General features: G+C 39.3%; 1 protein-coding gene across 2 annotated transcripts; it reads right to left on the bottom strand.

The window, feature by feature from the left end:
* Nucleotides 1–4232: 4232 nt before the first annotated feature.
* On the bottom strand, nt 4233–18914 carry ptbp2b (polypyrimidine tract binding protein 2b). Of its 2 annotated transcripts, none has more exons than XM_008433662.2 (17): nt 18790–18914; nt 17238–17259; nt 17056–17107; nt 16601–16764; nt 16430–16501; nt 16269–16340; nt 15980–16138; nt 15726–15836; nt 15088–15256; nt 14484–14561; nt 14022–14134; nt 10534–10567; nt 8311–8403; nt 8081–8197; nt 7328–7427; nt 7164–7241; nt 4233–6783 (listed from the first exon to the last, which is right to left on the bottom strand). In XM_008433662.2, exons 1-17 carry the CDS (start codon nt 18795–18797, stop codon nt 6654–6656), a joined length of 1572 nt encoding a protein of 523 aa, XP_008431884.1. In that variant the 5' UTR covers nt 18798–18914; the 3' UTR covers nt 4233–6653. The 2 variants fall into 2 exon arrangements, with proteins under 2 accessions (XP_008431884.1, XP_008431885.1); XM_008433663.2 differs by lacking the exon at nt 18790–18914 and adding an exon at nt 18039–18222.
* Nucleotides 18915–19000: the final 86 nt, after the last annotated feature.

The raw sequence follows: 19000 nt of genomic DNA, 5'->3' as shown, positions 1-19000 counted from the left end.
AAGTAAGAAACATCCACACCACTTGAGAGTTTATCAGAAAACCAGTGGAGGTCCAAAAGAACCTTCACCCCCCCTCCCCTTTCAAAGGAAACCATAAAGTAGGATGATGAAAGAGTAGCAGAAAGACCACATATGAGTCCCTCCCTGTTCCACCCCAGTATGAAAGCAAATGCTCATCTGAAGGAAGCCATCTTTGGAGTCCAGGCTGGTCCAGTTGCCTTGAACTTTCCCCACTTATTCTCCATTTCACCTTCACTGTCTGTAGTCACAGATGTTGAATTCTACTGTTAGAAATGTCACATCTTCAGAGTTTATTATGAAGAATTAGGACATGGTCAGGCTGCATTAGTTGGGACAGAATAACAACACATAACAGGGTCAGTCAGGCCTGAAACAGATATAAGCATGCGCTGTGTGAAACCTGAATGGGATTATTGTCCTTCARCACTTAAAAGCACATGAGCCAAACSATAATTAGGCTTTAATGAATGTCATGTGATCAGTTAATTTCCAGATCTGCTTTCCGTCTCTCTGTTCACTACAGTGAGAACTGTCTCCGCTTGATCGATGGCGCTGTATTGTTTTCCAGATCTCGGTCTGCGAGAAGAAAGGAGGCTTTCCATCATGTTTACTACACAACGYGGCAGCAGAGGAGCTAACCTGCTCACTGCTGCTCCTCTGACACCAGGCTGGGTCTTAATGGAGCATTGTTGGTGGTGGTGGTGGTGGGGGGAGGGAGGGGGTCACATCATCACAAACACTGATGTAGCTGTCACCCATGGATGAGGCCTGTACATACTCTCTCTCTGTGTGCGAGTGTGTGTGTGTGTGTGTGTGTGTGTGTGTGTGTGTGTGTGTGTGTGTGTGTGTGTGTGTGTGTGTTGGGGCGGCTGCTCTCTTTTCATTCCCCCTGACTAATGACCTCCGCCCGCTTCCCCCTCCCTCTCTCTGCCCTCTCCCCTGCTCCATCAAGGACTGTGTGAGTGAGGAAAATGAAGGCCCGGCGGGGGAGGGGAAGAGATCTGAGGATCATCTGCATCACTGAGCGCACACACAACATGGAGGAGGGGGAGAAGAGGGGGGGCTGTGAGGTCATCAGAGAGGAGAAACGCCATTGGTCAGACAAAACCATCCATCCATCCATCCATCCATCCATCCATCCATCCAACCAACCATCCATCCATCCATCCATCCATCCATCCATCCATCCATCCATCCATCCATCCATCCATCCATCCATCCATCCATCCATCCATCCATCACAATCTTTACTATCTGATAAAGACTGAATACAAAAGGTCATTTTGTTATTGGTTATTTCATGTATTGAGGAGAAGCTCTTCAAACCAGCATGGCCTCATGTAATAAAGTAGTTGCCCCCTAATCCTAACTGGTTGGTTAGGATTAACCAAAGCATTTGAGGTAACTGGTAAAGACCTGTGGAGGAACTTTGACCCGCTCTTCTTCTTTGCAGAACTGAACTGATTCAGAGACATAATTAGCTTGATTTCTGTGTTTTGACATTTTTCACCTTGTACGGCCAAGTTTTCCAGTAAAAACTATGTGGTGGTGACCCACAGTTCCTTATGGGGCCCAATAAGAAGAAGTACTGTTTTTTTGGGATTAGGTTCAGGATTAAGGCGTGAATCGAGTTTTGGTCAGGTTTGGGTTTAGGCAYGTGGATTCTGGGCTATTGTCTGATTGATCTCAAAATAGCAAACTGCCTGCTGGGAATCCTCCTTCAGGATTTTCTGGTAGAAAGAAGAATATATGATTCYATCAATTAAGGTCAATCAGGTTTGGAAGATGCTTTTTCACAGCCGTGTGTTGCTGTAGTGGCGGCACTTTGCCAGTAAAATGTGTCTGTCTTCTTTTCTCCCTTAAAGCGAATGGATCATGAATATTACGGCAGGAAATCATCCCAAAGAGCTCAGCAGGAGGTCGGCCTCTTTGAAAGGAAACAGGAAAGCGCCATAAAAAGAGATTTCAAAGGGCTAAGTTGTCAATGTGACATTACTCTGGTCAGGCGGCTTGGATGCATTTATTACTCTTCACTCTAATGTAGATGAGGTCAATTTAATTTAGGTCAGTCACAGCGTTGCAAACACATTCAAAAACCRCACATGACTTCAGAGCTTCAAAACTATTTGCAATGGATCCAAATGCACCAAAGCAGAATTTCATTGCACTTTCTAAAGATGCTGTATCTTGTGGCATCCCGTTGTGGGAAACCCTTCGTTAATTAATTACCCTGGTGTCTTTTTTTTTTTTTTTTTTTTTTGCTGCAAATATTTCTTTGATTTGTCCACTCCACAGATGCAAACAAGTCAAAGTAAATAAAACAAAACTTTCTTCTGAATGTTCCTTTTTAACAGTAGCTTAAATGAAGCGCGTGTTTTCGTATTTCATCAACAGGTGATTCAGGTGAAAGTGACGTAGGAGCCAGAGGGACGGCGGCTAACTCAGCTGAATACCACCTGCAGGGCTCAACAGAAGCTGCACCTGGCGTGAAGCTCCATCCACCATCTGCACGACACAGCAGTTGTTCACTACTGTAACTCTATCACCTCTTTATTCTCCTCTTTAGACGCGTGTGTGTCTGCTGGGTCACATAATGAGGGTCCAGTTATAAAATATACACGGGGGGGTTAGGCTGATTGATACCAATAGAAACTCCTCGCTCATGTCACAGGTTTTACCCTTACTTACAACGCTACAGTTTAAATATGTTGATTTTTGTTTGTGTTTGATATYATTTCCTTTTTATATATAGGTAAAGGTTTTACATATTTTTTCTTTGGTTTTATTCCAGTTATGATGTAAGCTATTTCTCTAGTCTTCGACAGGCTGCAACATATGGTTTACACTGACCTCTGGAGATGAACAGTGGAACTGCATGTAGCAAAAGGTACATTTTTCMTCCGAAAATGCAGACGAGGATAATAGTTAATKAGACATTAAAATTCAGTCAGTACTTTTACATTGTGTTTTACGATGAAATAAGTGTTATTCAACTACTTGCATTTTCTGAAAAGACAAAAACACTGTCCATTATGAGTTATAAATGTAAGGTCAAATGTTTATGGAGTTTTGCTTTACCTTTAACCAGACTCCCAAAGCCCTATGCAAACAACTTATYAGCTGCTTGGAGTCCCCCACTCCAGCAGGGGGCTTCAAGGTCACTATAATATTCATGTAATACATAAATATGCAGTTATCAGAACAGTATTATAGTTATGGCCAAGATTAACTTCTGAGGCAGGGTCAAAACGTCAAAAATAAAAACAAAAAACAGAATTAGGGACTATATTAGAAATTGTCCTATTTACACATTCTTTTTTACATGACAATTTTTTTGGCTGCTTGTTTTCAAACAGGARTCAGAGCAGTTAATGTTTTCTTCTATATACAAGTGTGATGTTTACAACACGATTCAGATCTTGGCTCGGATGGGTGTGTGCTGCTGRGTATTTTCATTCTAAACCATTCAGGCTTTCCCAAAGACAGCTAATTACCAAGAATGAGTTCATCAGTCCAGATTTGCTGTCTCTTGTCTGCCTCTTTGTTCCCCCTTATTCCCTTTTAGAGGCTCACTGGGCTGAAATGAGAGCTTCATTAGTGACCGTTTGATAAAGAAATCAAAGGAAGAGGACAGAGATGAGAGCAAAGGTTTCACTTAGTGCTAATTTCCCACTCAACAGTCCGGCCTCAAGCTGCTCCCCAAAGTGGTCTCACATATTATAAAGTAATTTAGATTTTACTGAGCAGCGCGGGATCCAACTTCACAAACAGGCCATTGGGAAACAAATCCAATCAAGACCCATTTATATATATAAAAAATTTTTTTTGTAGAGCCTCCATTTGTGTCACATTTCATCAGTGTGTGTCCTTGTTTATCCACAGCAAGCTCCCTCAGTCCTCACTGTTTGAAGTGCAAACTCAAGAACTCCAGCTGCAACCATGATGTATTAACGGATCACGTGAGCACGTACAATTTTCAAACTGCTGTTTATGCATTCATGACACAGATATGAAAAGATGTAAGCAAATCTGCAACTAGAATCCCAATGAAATAGCATTTTGCTTGTAATGTGAGAAAACCGTGGAAGCTGGATGCATTATCACTCAAGAATGTCCTTGTTTCATCTCTGTAAAAAAAGTGTAAGAATGTCTAATTTGAGAAAGAACAGAGAGAAAAGTGGAGAGAAAGAAGTGAGATTGGCAGAACTGAGCAGAGTGAGAACAGACAAGTTTATTACAGGTAAGATACAGATGAGATCAAAGGCTTTGAGTTCATACACAAAAACACATTTACTTGCGCTGGTTGGTAGAAAAGACGAGTTTAATTTGTGCTAGTCTGAAATCTTTTCACAAAACAGACTTAAATCAAGTAGAAAATTTACAATAAAACCTCAAAAATAAAAATGTCAGCTATGAGAAATTGTTGGGAAAATGAAACCTACTTTGGAGACGCCCTGGACCTTCGAGTTCACCTCGGCTTTGCCACGTCTGCCTTTTTTTTTCTTCTCTCCGTTTTAAATCGAGAATCATGAGGAAAGCTTCTGACGAGTACGCTGAAGCCTCCTGAGCATCACTTGAAAATGCTTGAAAATTGGAAGGTCAAAGCTGAACTCAGTCAGAAGCTTTTTATCCGACAAAACTTTCAAAAAATTGGCTTTGTACAGGTTCAAACCACAAAACCAGCAAACGTAACCAAATAAAATGATCCGTTTATACACTAAAGTATCACCAGTAAAACCAGATCACAGACTAAAGGCACATGTGGTCCCAACAGATCTCCCAAAATCAGAGACCAAAAGCAGAATCACATGTAGAAACCTCATTTAAACACAGCAGTAGCATGCACCCAGCTGCGTTTCGAACAAAGGAGATGCGATTTGAACAGGCTCCCTCCTTCATAGTGAGCGAGCTCTGCATGGTAATCCCCGGCAATGATTGCAGTGTGGCAACATCAATACATTCAACATCCAGCAGTGAAAAAAGGAGGATTCAGGAACACCAAAGTATCATCCGCAAATGGTGGCAATTGTCAAATGAAGGCCATGAGCTTACACTGCTGTTTATCAACGGTTTTGGACAAAATCTTTTGCCATGAGGGGATTGTGGTCAAGAGTTTGAGTTGGTAAATCTGTGGTCGTTCCGTGTAACAACTAGAGTGACTGATTAATTCCTCTCCTGGTCAAAGAGGACAGGAAATTACTTTTGATTTTTCATAAACTGTCCATGTCCTGTCTGACTTGATATGAGACGGTGTGTGTTGGGTTTAAGGAAACCATCTGTGCATAAAAAACTACAAATTTTAACACCCCGAAGTATTGGTGGTCTCTAAGCATCTCTGGAAACTGAAGACCTGCAAATGATGCGATGCATGGCATCAAAAAAACACCTGGGTTGTGTAGCAACGTCTAAAGATGGGATTGAAAWGGTTTTTCCGGAGGATTGCTGAACAGCGCTTAATGAGAGCCAGTGTGGTTATATTTGCTTCTATGAAACAGTAAAAAAAAAAAAAAAGATTTGTCCCTCTAAATGAAAACTTTTTGTTTAATTAGGAATGTGGCGTTCTTTTAAGACCGTGCAAAAAGGTTTGGGTTCAAAGGTTTAATTTTAAATTTTAAATCCTAAATCCTTGTTAGTATTTTCTACAGATTTTAATAACAAAATCTTGAATTGTATTCATTAGATGACTTAATATTCAATTTATTTTTTTTATCTTAACTAAATCTAGAACTAAAGTCTAAGTATCTAAAGTAAGCGGCCATTATGCTTTTAAACAGTTTGGACAGGTTACTGTTTTTACTTGAAGCTTATGCTACACTGAGTGCTTCAGGGAGTTTAAAATATAAAGACATTTTGATCAGAGATGCCCAAAACTTTGCATGCCCCAGCATTTACCCTGAGGGTCCTACTGAAAACAAATTATTTTTCAGAGTGACCCTCAGTGTAATTCTTTTTTTTTTTAAATAAACTGACCTGTATAAATGTAAATGGTGAGATTGAACAAAGTGAAACGGGGAGCACTGAGACTGTATCAGTCAAAATCTGAGCATTTCAGACAAGTTAAGGGTTGAAAAGGGTAATATTGAGATTTGCTTTGAAGCACGAAGAATGTCTCGGTGGCTTATAAAGCATCATAAGGTGAGGCAGAAAATGAAAGGAGACCTCAGCCCTCCTCCACTAATCCAAAGGGAACCGGAAGCTGAACAGTCACAGGTTTTCTGTGTGAAGCAACACAAGATCAAAACAGCACTTTGCACCAAGTAGTGGCTCAAAAATCACTAGTTTTTACTTCTTAAAGAACGTCTGTTCACCTGTAACAAAACTCAACAGTGACACTGCTGTGGATTGAGACCCATAGGAACTAAAGGGAAAACAACATTCAGCTGGTGTTTTGCTGCTCTTTAAAGTGGAGGAAAAGGTCAAAGCAGAGACGCCTTCGAAAAGAAACTGAGCGCAAGACAGTTTTCACTGCTTTAAAGAAAGAAAACACAGTTAGTGGAATTTGCATTTTTACAATACTTCAACAAAAACAAACCAACAAAAAAAATAAACTATTCAAAGAAAATAATAATAAAAAAAAATGGTAGTGGCTTCTTTGCTAGTCAAAGACATTGTTTAGGAGTTTGGTGTGCGGGTTAGATGGTGGACTTTGAAAAGGAAACTTTAAGATGGTGATTTCCTCCCATGTCATAGTTGTGAAGGTCGATCAGAGCCTGAATTGCCTCCTCCACCGACGACATCTGGATCAACGCCATCTTACGGTCCCTGTGAGCAAGACAGCGCAGTTAAAAATCATTGTATATACAGTATATACAGGATATGCTAGTTAAAAAAAAACAACAAAAAACTGTCTATTTAGTGATGCAACTATCAATTAATGACTAAAACCCAGCAAATTTCCCCTTGACGAACTGTTGATCACCACATCCAACACTAAATCATGCTAACTTTTTCCCCCCGTCCCCTAAATCCAGCAACGTGGATCCGTGGAGGATCCTTAACAACCTCTGAGTTTAGATAAAATCTGATCAGACCGGGACATTGTTGTAACACCTCGATTTCCTGTGAGTCAAACTCAAAGAGAAATCAGAATCAGAAGGTCGGACCCTTTAAAACAGCTCTGACTGATCTGAAATATGTCTTACTGAAAAAACTTAAAGGCCTTGACGGTTCCTCCGCTGTTGGAAAACAGGCGGCGTAGATCGTCCTCTCCGACTCCATCCCTAGGAACAAAAACACCAATCGACGTTTACCGGGTGAAATAACTGTGATCCAGACCGCAAAGTAAAACGTCTGAATTTCCTGCTACCTGATGTTGGAGAGGTGAAGTGTTGCAGATGGAGGAAAGATGTTCTGGAAGTTTTTAGACCCGGGTTTCTTAAAGCGATGGAGGGGGGAGCCAGAAAAATCTGTCCGGCAAAAACAAAACATTCACATGAGACAACAGGATTGTTCTGGAGCTGCTTGCTTCACAAGGTTGAGCCGACGGCTTCGGCTGTTTTAACTGGTTGTCGAAGCCACTGAAACAAACCGAAGTGTTTCGCCTCCGTGTCAATTCATTAATCTCTCTTTCATCAATTCGGTCGACTCTTCTTTAAAGGATTAATTATTTCTGCTGCATTTGATGGTTTTTAAGCCTGAATGACCAGTTTAAGATCCCGCCACAGAATCTCATTAAGATTCAAGTCTGGACTTGGACTAGGCCACATAAAAAAAAAAAAATCTTTATTATGCGTTTTTAGACATTCAGATACGAAATTATTTCTGTGCTGTAGATTATTATCGTGCTGCAAAAGGAGAGAACGTCACCAACTAATGGCAGGACGTTAGTTGGTGACGTCCACCTGAAACAAATTTATCAAGTTAAAGCAGATACATGGTGCTGATTTTAACACAGCGTCAGATTGGGACTCATTATTACTGCATGATGCAAATAGCAAAAAAAATCCTGCTTGTTCACCTGACAGTCTGAGGGACACCTGATGCAAGACTACAAAGTTTATATTTATAACGTTATTAAAAAGCAATTAAATTCAAATCATAACAGTGTGAATCATCTTACCTTTGGTGAGTAACTGGTCGTCCAGTCCTTCTCTGGGCAAAGCGACCGTCTGATGTTTCGACAGAGTCACTCTCATCACTTTACCAAACACCTTCTGACCGTTCAGGTGGCTCATTGCTACGGGCAACAAAAACACGAACGATGGGAAAATGAGAAGCTTTACAACTCCCCAATAGAATTTAACGCACTGTCGGAAATAAATTTATACCTACAACGTTCCTACATCTTACCAAGTTGAGCCTGGTTGCCATCAGAAAGCTGAATCAGAGCGCTGTCCTTTTTGTTGTAGAGGATCTTCACCCTCTGGACATCACCATAGACACCTGAAGGGAGAGAGAGAGAGACAGACAGAGAAAGAGAGAGAGAGAGAGCAGGAGAGACGAGGGCCGAGGAGTAGATGAGAAGGATAGAACAGACAGAGCAGGAGAGATGGAGCCGACCAAGATAAAAAAAGAAGAGGTGTGAAGGATGAAAGGAATCAAGTTAGTGCTAGAAAGACAAATGAAAAGAAAAGATGGACTCTTCCCATTTGACTTCTACTACAATTCAATCAAGTGCTTGAAATGATCTGAGTCGTTTAATGTGGCGACACCTCAGCTGAACTTTAACACTGACACACAGCTCAAACCGGCTGGCAGGTTAATGTTTGGCATGAGTGCAGCTTGATTAGGTGGTTAAACTGTAAAACGGTGCAGGAAGAAAACATTTACTAAACCTGAAAGAACATGCTGCTGCTGTAACACTTATGTAGATACAAAGGAGAAAAAAAATCAACAGAGTTCCTTTAATGCTTTTGTTGGGGGTAAGTGTTTTTACTTTTAGAGATAGCTGTGCCCGGCTTGGATGACAGGCAATCCCAACAGCACAGATTTAGAAAAAGAGAGATCAACTTTATGACCACAACAACTTGTTACAAATTCGAGAGAGAAAAGGCAAAGAGGGAGAGCTAGAGCGAGTCCTGGTGAGTACACTGGATTGCTGTGATCAACTGACCCATTAATGTGGTGAGAACATCAACCCTGAAGGACCTGGCTCCCTGTCCAGATGTTACTTTGCAGAGCATCAGTGGGGACAGCTTCGCAGAGAGTTTGAGATAGGCTCTGTACTGGTAAACTAGGCTCATAGTTAGGCTCATATCTGCTCAATATTGGCATTGGAACAGCTATAACATGCAAAAACAAAAACACTCGTTCTTAGTGTCCATCTCACTCACATGTAAGCTTTCAAGCATCAGGTATTTTCATGTTACTTGCTTAGATTAACTAACACAGACCTGGATTTTATTTAACATTCAAGTTACCTTTAAAGGTCTCTGGTTGAATTAGATTATTTTAGGGGTCTCAGAGTAAATGGGGCAGAAAATAAATAACACACCACAATTTTCAGATTTTCAGGAGCAGAAAATGTCAGAACTTGTGTAATTTGTCCTCATTTTGCATGAGTTGGTGAATGTAAGGAAATCCCAATATAAATTAGGGGTGAAACAATCAATCGGATTAATTGTGATGAATCAATTATTGAAATAGTCATTAATTAAGTTATTATGTGATTAATTGTAAACAGACAGAAAAAAAGCAATTTGCTGAAAAAAAACACCAAACATTAAGAGTAGCAATAAAACCAAAACTACACATAAAAATATAGACATTTTGAATTCAAGATAAAAACTGTTTTGGCCAAAACTCCTGAAGTGCTGCAGTTTCGGCTTTACCTGGTTCAGATTTACTGTATTATTGCATGTTAGGAAATGAAAAGTCTTTTTTCTTACTTAAGAAAGGAATTTGTTTTTTTTATTTGCATATTTTAATGCATTTCAAATATTCTATTAAAAAAAGTGGCTCAATGCAAATCTTTTTTTTTTATTCCATTAATTATTAGAGAAATCAATAGGTTAATTAATTATTAAAATAATCATTAGTTGCAAGCCCCAGTGAGTTTTATGTTTGGAACGTTGTATTTGAGGAAAATCAATATTTCTGCAGGTCACTGATCATGGGGAGGTTAGGAGCAAACGCAAGGGATGACAAGGAAAGCAGGACAGTTCTCGATCAGTCAAAAAAAGAAAAGAAAAAGAAAAAAGAAAAAAAGAAACGTTATAAAGTTTATCCAAGAGATCTGGCTGGATTTCTTTTTCCCCATTTTAACTCAAGAAGCAGGAATCTACAAGCTAAGGACCAGGCTAAAGGTTTCATAAGACCTAAATGGTTCTGGCATCTTTGTTCTCATCAATTAATAGATAAGCTGACCAAAGAGACAATCTCCCAGACTCACTGCTCTTTCAGTGTAAAGACAGTAGCATATTTCAACTTTGCAATGTACAATGTGACAGAGAAGAGCTTGAAAAAACAGGCAGATAGAGAAGAGCAGAATGCTCACCACATCACTGAAGAAAGTGAACAAAACTGGATTAACAGAGAGAGATATACAGATAGAATAGAAGAGATTGAACATACCGAAGAGGGTAAAGAGACTTTGAGGCGTGACCATCTTTAGAGAGAGAGACCGCAGAGCAGAGGACAGGAAGAGGAGGAGCAGAGGAGGAGGAAGAGGAGAGACGAAGGTAGAGATCAGACCGCCCAGCGTTGGACGAAGGGGGAGGTGGTGGTTGTTTCCATGATGATGAGGGGTGAAGCAAAAATGGAGGGGGTGGTTTGGGGGGCGGGGGAGGAGGGTGAGGTCAGAATGGCAAAGCCAAAGTCCAGTTCAGTTCAGATTAAGAAATGTGAGTAGAATAGAAGGAGGTAATTGGGGGAGAAAAGTAGAGAAAAGGTTTATGTGGAAGATGTTCAGAAGAAGATTTAGCGTTAAAGAATGTGTGGTTTATAGGGAGAGTCAAATGGAGAGAAAATAAAAATGGATGAGAGGAGCATAGGAGGGAAGAAAGGAGGCAGGGAGGGGAGAAAGGAGGAGAGGAGGACAAAAACCAAAGCAGAGGTCAGTAAACAGAGCATCAGTGGAACATCAACGGAGTCTGAATGATTGCTGATTGAGTCAAAAAGCACGCACGCAAAATAAAGGACTCCAAAGTCACACTCCATTATTTCAGTAGCACACACTCGTGCTCACTCGAGCACGCACGCACGCACGCACGCACGCACACACACTCATTCTGCTGGATGCATGTAAAAGTGAAGAACAGGAGGGATGAGAGGAAATTTACAAAACAAAAAAGGGTTCTCCGAACGAATCATAACCTCAGAGTAAAAGAATGAGCGGCGGGAGAGCCGTGAAGCGGATGGCTGTAGGTGAACAGGCACCGTTAGGACTGCCAAACGTGATGAGCAGGTCAGACTGATGAGTTTATCACTCCAAGATGATACGGCCTTTGCTTTATAATACTTAAAGGATTTAGGTTAAAACACCGTTAGTCCTGCGTAACAAAAATAAATCATACGCTGAGATGTGGGGGTCGATGCCGACACAAAACAGACATGTCACCAATTGATGGATATGGATGGATTTTGGATTCGGTACCCAGGAAAAAGTGGCGCCTCTTCGCCTTCAAACATAAATGCAAACAATCGTCATTGGGTTTGTTGGTTTCATTCCTGCTGTGCATGTGGTGTAAAGCTGGTAACATGGAGCATTAGAGGCTTTTTTAAATTGATGACAGAGTGAGGAGATGAGGAACAAGTGACACGACTCAACATTCAAAGCTTGAAATTAACACTCAACCACTTTAATTTACATAGAAAATTAAAGTGTATATTATATGCCTGTAAAATGACTGAATATCACCATAGTTATATTGATTGGGATTAATTCTAAATCTCCTCTTAATTTTTCATTACCTTGTTGTCTAATCTTGGAGAATGAGCATTTTAGTCACTAAAATCTACATCTTATGAGCAGTAAAAGTTATTTGAACATCCATGATTGATATTGCCGAGTTGGTTTCCATTCAAGCATGTTCAAAAACAGCATTGTGTATGTTTGCAGAGCAAATCAAAGGTTCAATTTCATAATTTAACCATTACACCTACATAGATGACAATGCAGTAGCCAGAGAAACATTACCGAAACAAAATGGCTGATAACAATATCTGGATTTCTTTTTAACCCTATGTAGTCGCTACTCGTCACCCGGCGTACAAGCATGTGACGCATTAATAAGGCTTCGTAATAACAGACGGCATACAGAGTTTTCATTTCGACTCTGTTGGACAGCACGGACTTCAAACTTTATAAAAGTGGYGTTTTTATATTGGTTTTGTTGTTATTTACTTTAAAATAAAGCCAGAAATAAGATTGATGATTTCCACCTTATTTTGTGGGGTCTAAATGTACCACATTTCGAAACAACCAATGAAAATGTGTTGACGGTCTGTTGCTAGGTAGAACGGAGACACGCGAAAAGAGACGAGGGGGGGAATTTGGATACGGCAAGAGACTAGGGTGCAGCGATGCTGGGGATTTTACTGAGTGTTTCGATGGGTTTTTTAGACTATAAGTGTGTTAGTTAGAGTTTGTGGTGTGTGTAGGGTTAGTAGTAGTTTAGCTAGCTATCGCTACATGGCTTCATAGCGAGTGCTGACGCACAGAGAAGAGAGACTGGGATGGCCAGTTAGACCTTGACTGCAAAGGGTTAAATAATGAGTAACTGAGAAACTCAACCACCAGAAATGAACCACTTATTGTTTATTGCATTATCACTGCTCATGATTCTTGATTTTTAAACAAAGTGCAACCACATTTTTGTTAAAAGTGTGAGGCAAATTATTTTTTCATCAAATTATTTCTGAATCATCACCAGAATAGCTTTAAAACATTTTTTCCCCCTTCTATTGCGCAATACTGAAAGCACACGCATTACTCCTTGTATCAGCGTCACCAAAGCCAACGCTTAAAATGTTCTTAAAACATATTGGTTTACTGTAGTGCACATTGATAACCCTTTTAGAGTGCTCAAACGCAACACTGTTGGCATGTGTCTCCTGGTCTTGAGGTAAATAGAAGAGTGAGACGGTTTAATACGGCCAAGATAAAACTCCTGCACCTTGGCCTTATCCTCTCACCAGGTACTTGGAGAAACAGACAGAGGAGAGAGAGAGAGAAAGACAGCAACAAACATAAGAAAGGATAGCAGATACAGTTGAGATAGAGATATTCAAGTAGATACATATTTGGAATTCAGAAAACGTGACTGAGAATAAACATAAGAAAAATAAAAAATAATAAATTTTGTTCATCTGTCAGGTGCCGGAAAAAAAAAAAAAAGTCAAAAGTTTAACTTAAGGTGTACGACCTGGTATGGACAAAGTGGTTGGACATAATTAGCTAAAAAGACCTCACAGTTTAGAACATCACAGTTCATGGCAAGAAAATAAAAATAAAAAAATTCATGCACATGCCCACGCACAAAAACAATTCTTTGTGCAAGAAAAAGAGCTTTGCCAAGTTAAGGCTGACTCTCTCGTAAAGAAATCAATCCTCATCAGAATGTAAAAACGTTCTGAGAAGCAAACCACACTGATTATGGTGCTAAAAACCTGTGTTTATCATGTTGCAAAGTCAGTTTATGCTTTAATAAATGGACAGTTGTCTAAGTGTGGGGTTTCTTCAGTGTGTTTGCATTTATAAAAATCCTCCTCCAAAAATAGTCTTGAAAGAGTTAGAAAAAAGTGACAAAGAAACTGAACTGCAATTATCCACTTAAACTAAGCTGTAAACCGTTATACTCCACAGTCAACCTGTCGCTGTAATAATCCGGGACGGTTACACAGAACTAAAGAAACTTCTGAGGTGAAGGATCCATACTTATATAAAAACATAACATAAGTTATGCATAGCACTCATACAATCACACCCACACAAGAATGTATACTGTTAACTCAGAAGAATCATCCAAAACTGTTAAATATATTGTAAATATATAAGTGAGCAAAACTAGAGCCTATGCAACTGATTTTGGTGTGAAAAGTTTTGCTTGTGGTTAGTGTACCTCTTCATTCAGGTTGGACGCCAACAGGACTCCTGACACTCCGGATCCAGACAGAGCGACGCGACCTGCAGCCGCCGCTGCCGCTGCTGCGGCGCTCAGGGGACTGATGGCTCCTGAAGAGAAAGCCCAGGGTAAGAAACAAGTCTGTATTATACAAAACCAAAATATAAGGGGGAAAAAAACGATGAGTTGAACTTTTTTTTTTTTAAAGACAAACAGCTTCTCATTTCATTGTTTGCCATAACTAATGGAATAATTGTTCCTCATAGATTTAATAGGCAAAAAATAACAGAAATATGCTCCGCTATATTACTAGATTCTAGTAACTTTTCTTATGTAGCTTTTTTTTTATTATTCAGCTCAATGAATCACTGAGAATGCGATCAGTTGAAGACATTTTCAAATATCCTAGCAGGACATTTAGATAGACAATGTCTATATAACCAAAAAATATATATGTACCTCCACCCTGTGAGAGGGAGAGAGATGATGAGTAACCTCCTCCACTAGAGTAGGAAGCTAGAGCTCCAGATGGGGTACCTACAAGACAAAAACAACTGTATGAACAACTGCTCATATCCCAAGCAGAGTAAGGTTTAAAATTATGTTTTTTACCAGAAAAGACACAGGCATCTTCTAAAAGATAATAAGACAGTGTTACAACGGGGTAACATTGTGAGAAACACATTATTTACATTTGACGTATTTGTCTTGAATGGCGTAGAACCTCAACTTTCCCCACAAACTCCACTTTCTAATCATTAGGATTCATTTCCAACACGATCTTCTACATAAGATGCACGATAAATTCGTCTTGCCTCAACCTATGGCATATTGTAGTATCATTTTAGGAAATCTATAGTACATCCATCCTTAACATGTTGATAAAGTTAAAAGACTTCCTCTGACATGAATCTACAGTTAGCACATATCTGAATGCACAGTAGCATTAAGTTATCAATTATTTTAATAGAAAAAAAAAATACAGATTAAAAAAACGTGCATCAGCAAATAAAATCATATGAATGAACTTTGTAAAAAAAAAAAAAAACAGATGAGCATTTACCCAGTAAAGAATGATCCTTGTTGGTTGACTCTCCATCTCCTGTCGGAAGGTCGGGTCTGGTGTAATCACGACTTTTATCATTGTTGTACTTAACGTTGAGGTTGACCAGTTTACTGAAGTCTATCCGCAGAGTGCAGCACGAATTATAGATGTTCTGTCCATCCAACGACTAGAGTAGAAGAAACAAGTGTGAGCGTCACTCATGATCATACTTTATTTAGTCCTTTCATGCATGAGGTCAAAAAATTTAAAAGTGACAATTTTAGAAAGTAAAGAAATTCAGTGATTAACCTGATAAAAAAAAATAGCATTTTGATTTATAACATTTTTAACAAGTGAGTTTGGGGACTTAGCCTCATTATAACTTTTGTTTTCATGAACCATAATAATCAATCAGAATATGCAGTAAATAAACTAAAAGTTAAACAAGTAATAATGCATGTTGTTCTTTTACCTAGAAAGTGACAGCTGATGCTGCACCACCTTTACCAGCAACATCTGTGTTTTGGTAGATCAAAACTAAATTTCAAGTTTCACAAAAAGTGGTTCAATTCTTTGTTAACTAAAGAAGTCAATGATCATTGGGTGGGATAAGACCATGTGATCAAAGTGGGTCACGGTGTTGACTGGTATCCTACCAGTTTAGCTTGTTGAGCATTGACTGGGTCACTGAACTGCAGAAGAGCCTGAAACTGGTTGTTCTTAGTGAAGGTTATAATCTTCATAACGGTCCCAAACTTGCTGAAAATCTAAAGCAAAGGAGAAAAAAACAAACAAACATAGAAAGGATTTATTTGAAAACAATGAATGTTATCAGGTCATTCCATCACGGGTCTTTTAAAGACCATACAAATTAACAATGTTTTATGCGTTTTACATGCTCAGAGTTTACCTGTTGTAAAACGTCCAGTGTTACAGGATAAAACATGTTGTCGATAATAATTCGCAGCACAGGGCTGGGGGGCGGAGCGAGCTCCAACACGCCCTGGTCAGAGGATGGAGAGCTGCCATCCTGGACAGCTGACACCGCCTGCAGGACTGCCTGGGCTCTCTGGGTGGACAAAATAAACAGCCCACAACATTAGAATGAGAAAACTCTTCCGCTACGACGTCTGTTAATGGTTGATTCAGGGAATCAACCATTCCCTGTGTCTGAAATGAAATTTGAGGCCCATATATACCTGGTTCAGAGCTGAATCTGTTTTCAGTTCTTTATGGTTAGAATATTGGATGAAGACAGGAGTATTTCTGACCTGAAGAAAAACAACAAAAATACTTGACTATGTTCAACAGCAAAATGATGTACTAATAAATGAGAAAAATAAAAACACTGAGTTCAGACCTGTGGTGTTACAGCTGTGTAGTAGTTCACCATAGTGATGGCTGCTTCCTCTGTGCCCAACTCTAGAAATGCCTAAAAAACAAGAACCGTATGAAATCTCCAATATTTAAAACCGAGAGCAACATTATACAGTAAGCCTATGTTAATGTGCTCGGACTTCATAGAGTCTACCTGGTTTTTTCCCTTCAGCATCAGAATGTTGGTGACCTTTCCAAAGGGCAGGCCGAGAGCAATGACCTCCGTCTCTGTCACTTCGTTGGGAAGTTTTCGGATGTGGAGCACTCTGGAGGGAGGGGACTCATCCAGGCGCTGTTTCTTACTGTCACTACCGTTTGCTGGACACAGATTCGCAAGCAAAAACATTAAACAGAAATCGTTGTAGTTTAATGCTGTCTCGATCCAACAGTTGAACGACTGAAGCCATCACAAGGGGAGCTGGGGCAAGCAGGCTGTACATGTAAATAACTCCTTGAATTTAAAAAAACAAACCTATCCATTAGAAATCTGCTGAGGTTCAGTTGTTTACAGAACACGACTTTACGTGTAATTTCCTGACCTTCTTTCTGTGCACAAAACGTATTGCGGATGTTTAAATAAAGTATGTCAGCAGGTTTGATCAAACTCACCTGTCATTGAGTTGGGGCTGCTACTATACATGTTCAGCTCATCTGAGCCTCTCTAAATAACAGGGACAAAAAGCAGAAAGTCACATTTTTACACTCCAACTTGAATACAAGATGAACTGGACAGCTATGACAGCACCGACTAATAAAAAAATGTTTTGTTATTAATAAGTAAAGTAGTTTACCTTCACACCAACTGCAACATCACTGGAAATAGAATGGGAAACAAAAGATATTGAAACAAAGGCAGAGAGAATATTTCTGCATACATTACAAATTTGTCTCTACTGTACAATACAACGCATTGTGAAGTATATAAACAACATAATATTATATAGTAAAAAGTGCAATTTACTTATAAATATTTATCTGAAAATAATGTAATTTCTTTAGTTAAAAAAACAATTACCTAAAAAAATTACATTATATAAGTGTGGGTCATTTCGCTTCCTTGCCATTTTGTGTCTTTGGCAGCTTTAGTTGTTTCATTCATTCAGTCCAAAATTACTGAACATAACATAACCTATTTTTTATTTTATTCACTGAATACATCAAGATTAAGAACTCCAACAATTTTGTTCTATAAACAACTTCAACAATGACAGTCGACAATAGGCACCACACCCTCCCAACCAACCCACCAAGAATAACAGAGGGGATGACGGTTGGATGGATGTTAAGTTTGAAAAAAATGCTAGCTGGACATGTTTTTTTGTAGGGTTAAAGGCAGAATATTGTGTTGCTTTTTTAAAATTGGTGTAAATATCACATTGTACAGTAACAAACATTACCTTATGGGGTCTGACAAGCTTACAGGCTAATTAGCTGATGCTAACAACAACAAAAAATGAAGGTTTTATGGCAATAAATAGAAATATATTTCGATTGTAAACTTTTATATGATTGTGAGTAACATTTATCACATGTTTAAATGCAAATTAAAGGACATAAATTAACCAACATTGTATCTTTCGTTATTTCCTTACTCTGAAATGTTGCGTTTCGTCCACAACAGACACGGCTTGATCCCACGCAAACCCTATATAAGGTCATCACCATATGAAAAAGTGACTGAATTTCTAAACCCAGCAGCTGTTTTTCAGCAGTGAGGCTTGACGGAAACGGAGATAAAGCCGTGCATTGATCACAGTCTCAGTCCTGTGCAGCAGACTGGCCTCAGACAAACAAAGGACCGTTATTTCAGTTGGGATTAAGCTAGCAGCACCAACTGACAGGTGGACAGACAATTAGCATGGCTCATAACAAACTTGCTTTATTATCATCTTCCAACATCATTATAAAGTCTACAATGGAGTCAACATGTAATGAAAGTCCTTTATGTCTATTTTTCTAGATAATAATACAGCTAGCTACCGTTACAACGCAAATTATTTGACCGAGAAATTGAGAATACGTTGATTTTTTTTTTTTTTTTACTGTATCGTTCTCCTACACTCCTAGCTTCGGCGTCTGAGGTTAAGTGTCTTGTCACGTAATACATCATGTCGTGAAATGAAAATACGCCTGGATACAGACAGGATATGCCCCACATTGCCTAACCGAGGCTTGCTGGCTGTATCACGTTTTTCGCAAGATTCAGAACGAAGGTATAATACATTAGCTAACATGTAGCATGCTTCGAAAAAGCTGAATTCAASATGCAATTTCTGCTGTYACACACATACAACTATGGAGAGTGAAGGCAGAAGCATTAGTTTGGTTTATAATGATATTTACCCGTCCATTGCGTTTCTTTGTCCTCTTCAGTCTGTCTGATATGCCAGCACACTTCGACATACACTGTGCAAGCAAAATGGGCGTGCTTCTCCTTCTGGGGACAAACCGTAACCTTAGGGCGCTTCAACGCCACCTTCCGGTAGGGAGTATMTTTCAGAGAGTATTAATACTAGTACTACTACTAATAATAATACTAATACTACAAATAATA

Source organism: Poecilia reticulata, linkage group LG17 (assembly GCF_000633615.1).
Source record: "Poecilia reticulata strain Guanapo linkage group LG17, Guppy_female_1.0+MT, whole genome shotgun sequence".
Taxonomy (NCBI): domain Eukaryota; kingdom Metazoa; phylum Chordata; class Actinopteri; order Cyprinodontiformes; family Poeciliidae; genus Poecilia; species Poecilia reticulata.
Note: the sequence above shows the minus strand (reverse complement) of the source record. Positions and strands in the feature narration are given on the sequence as shown.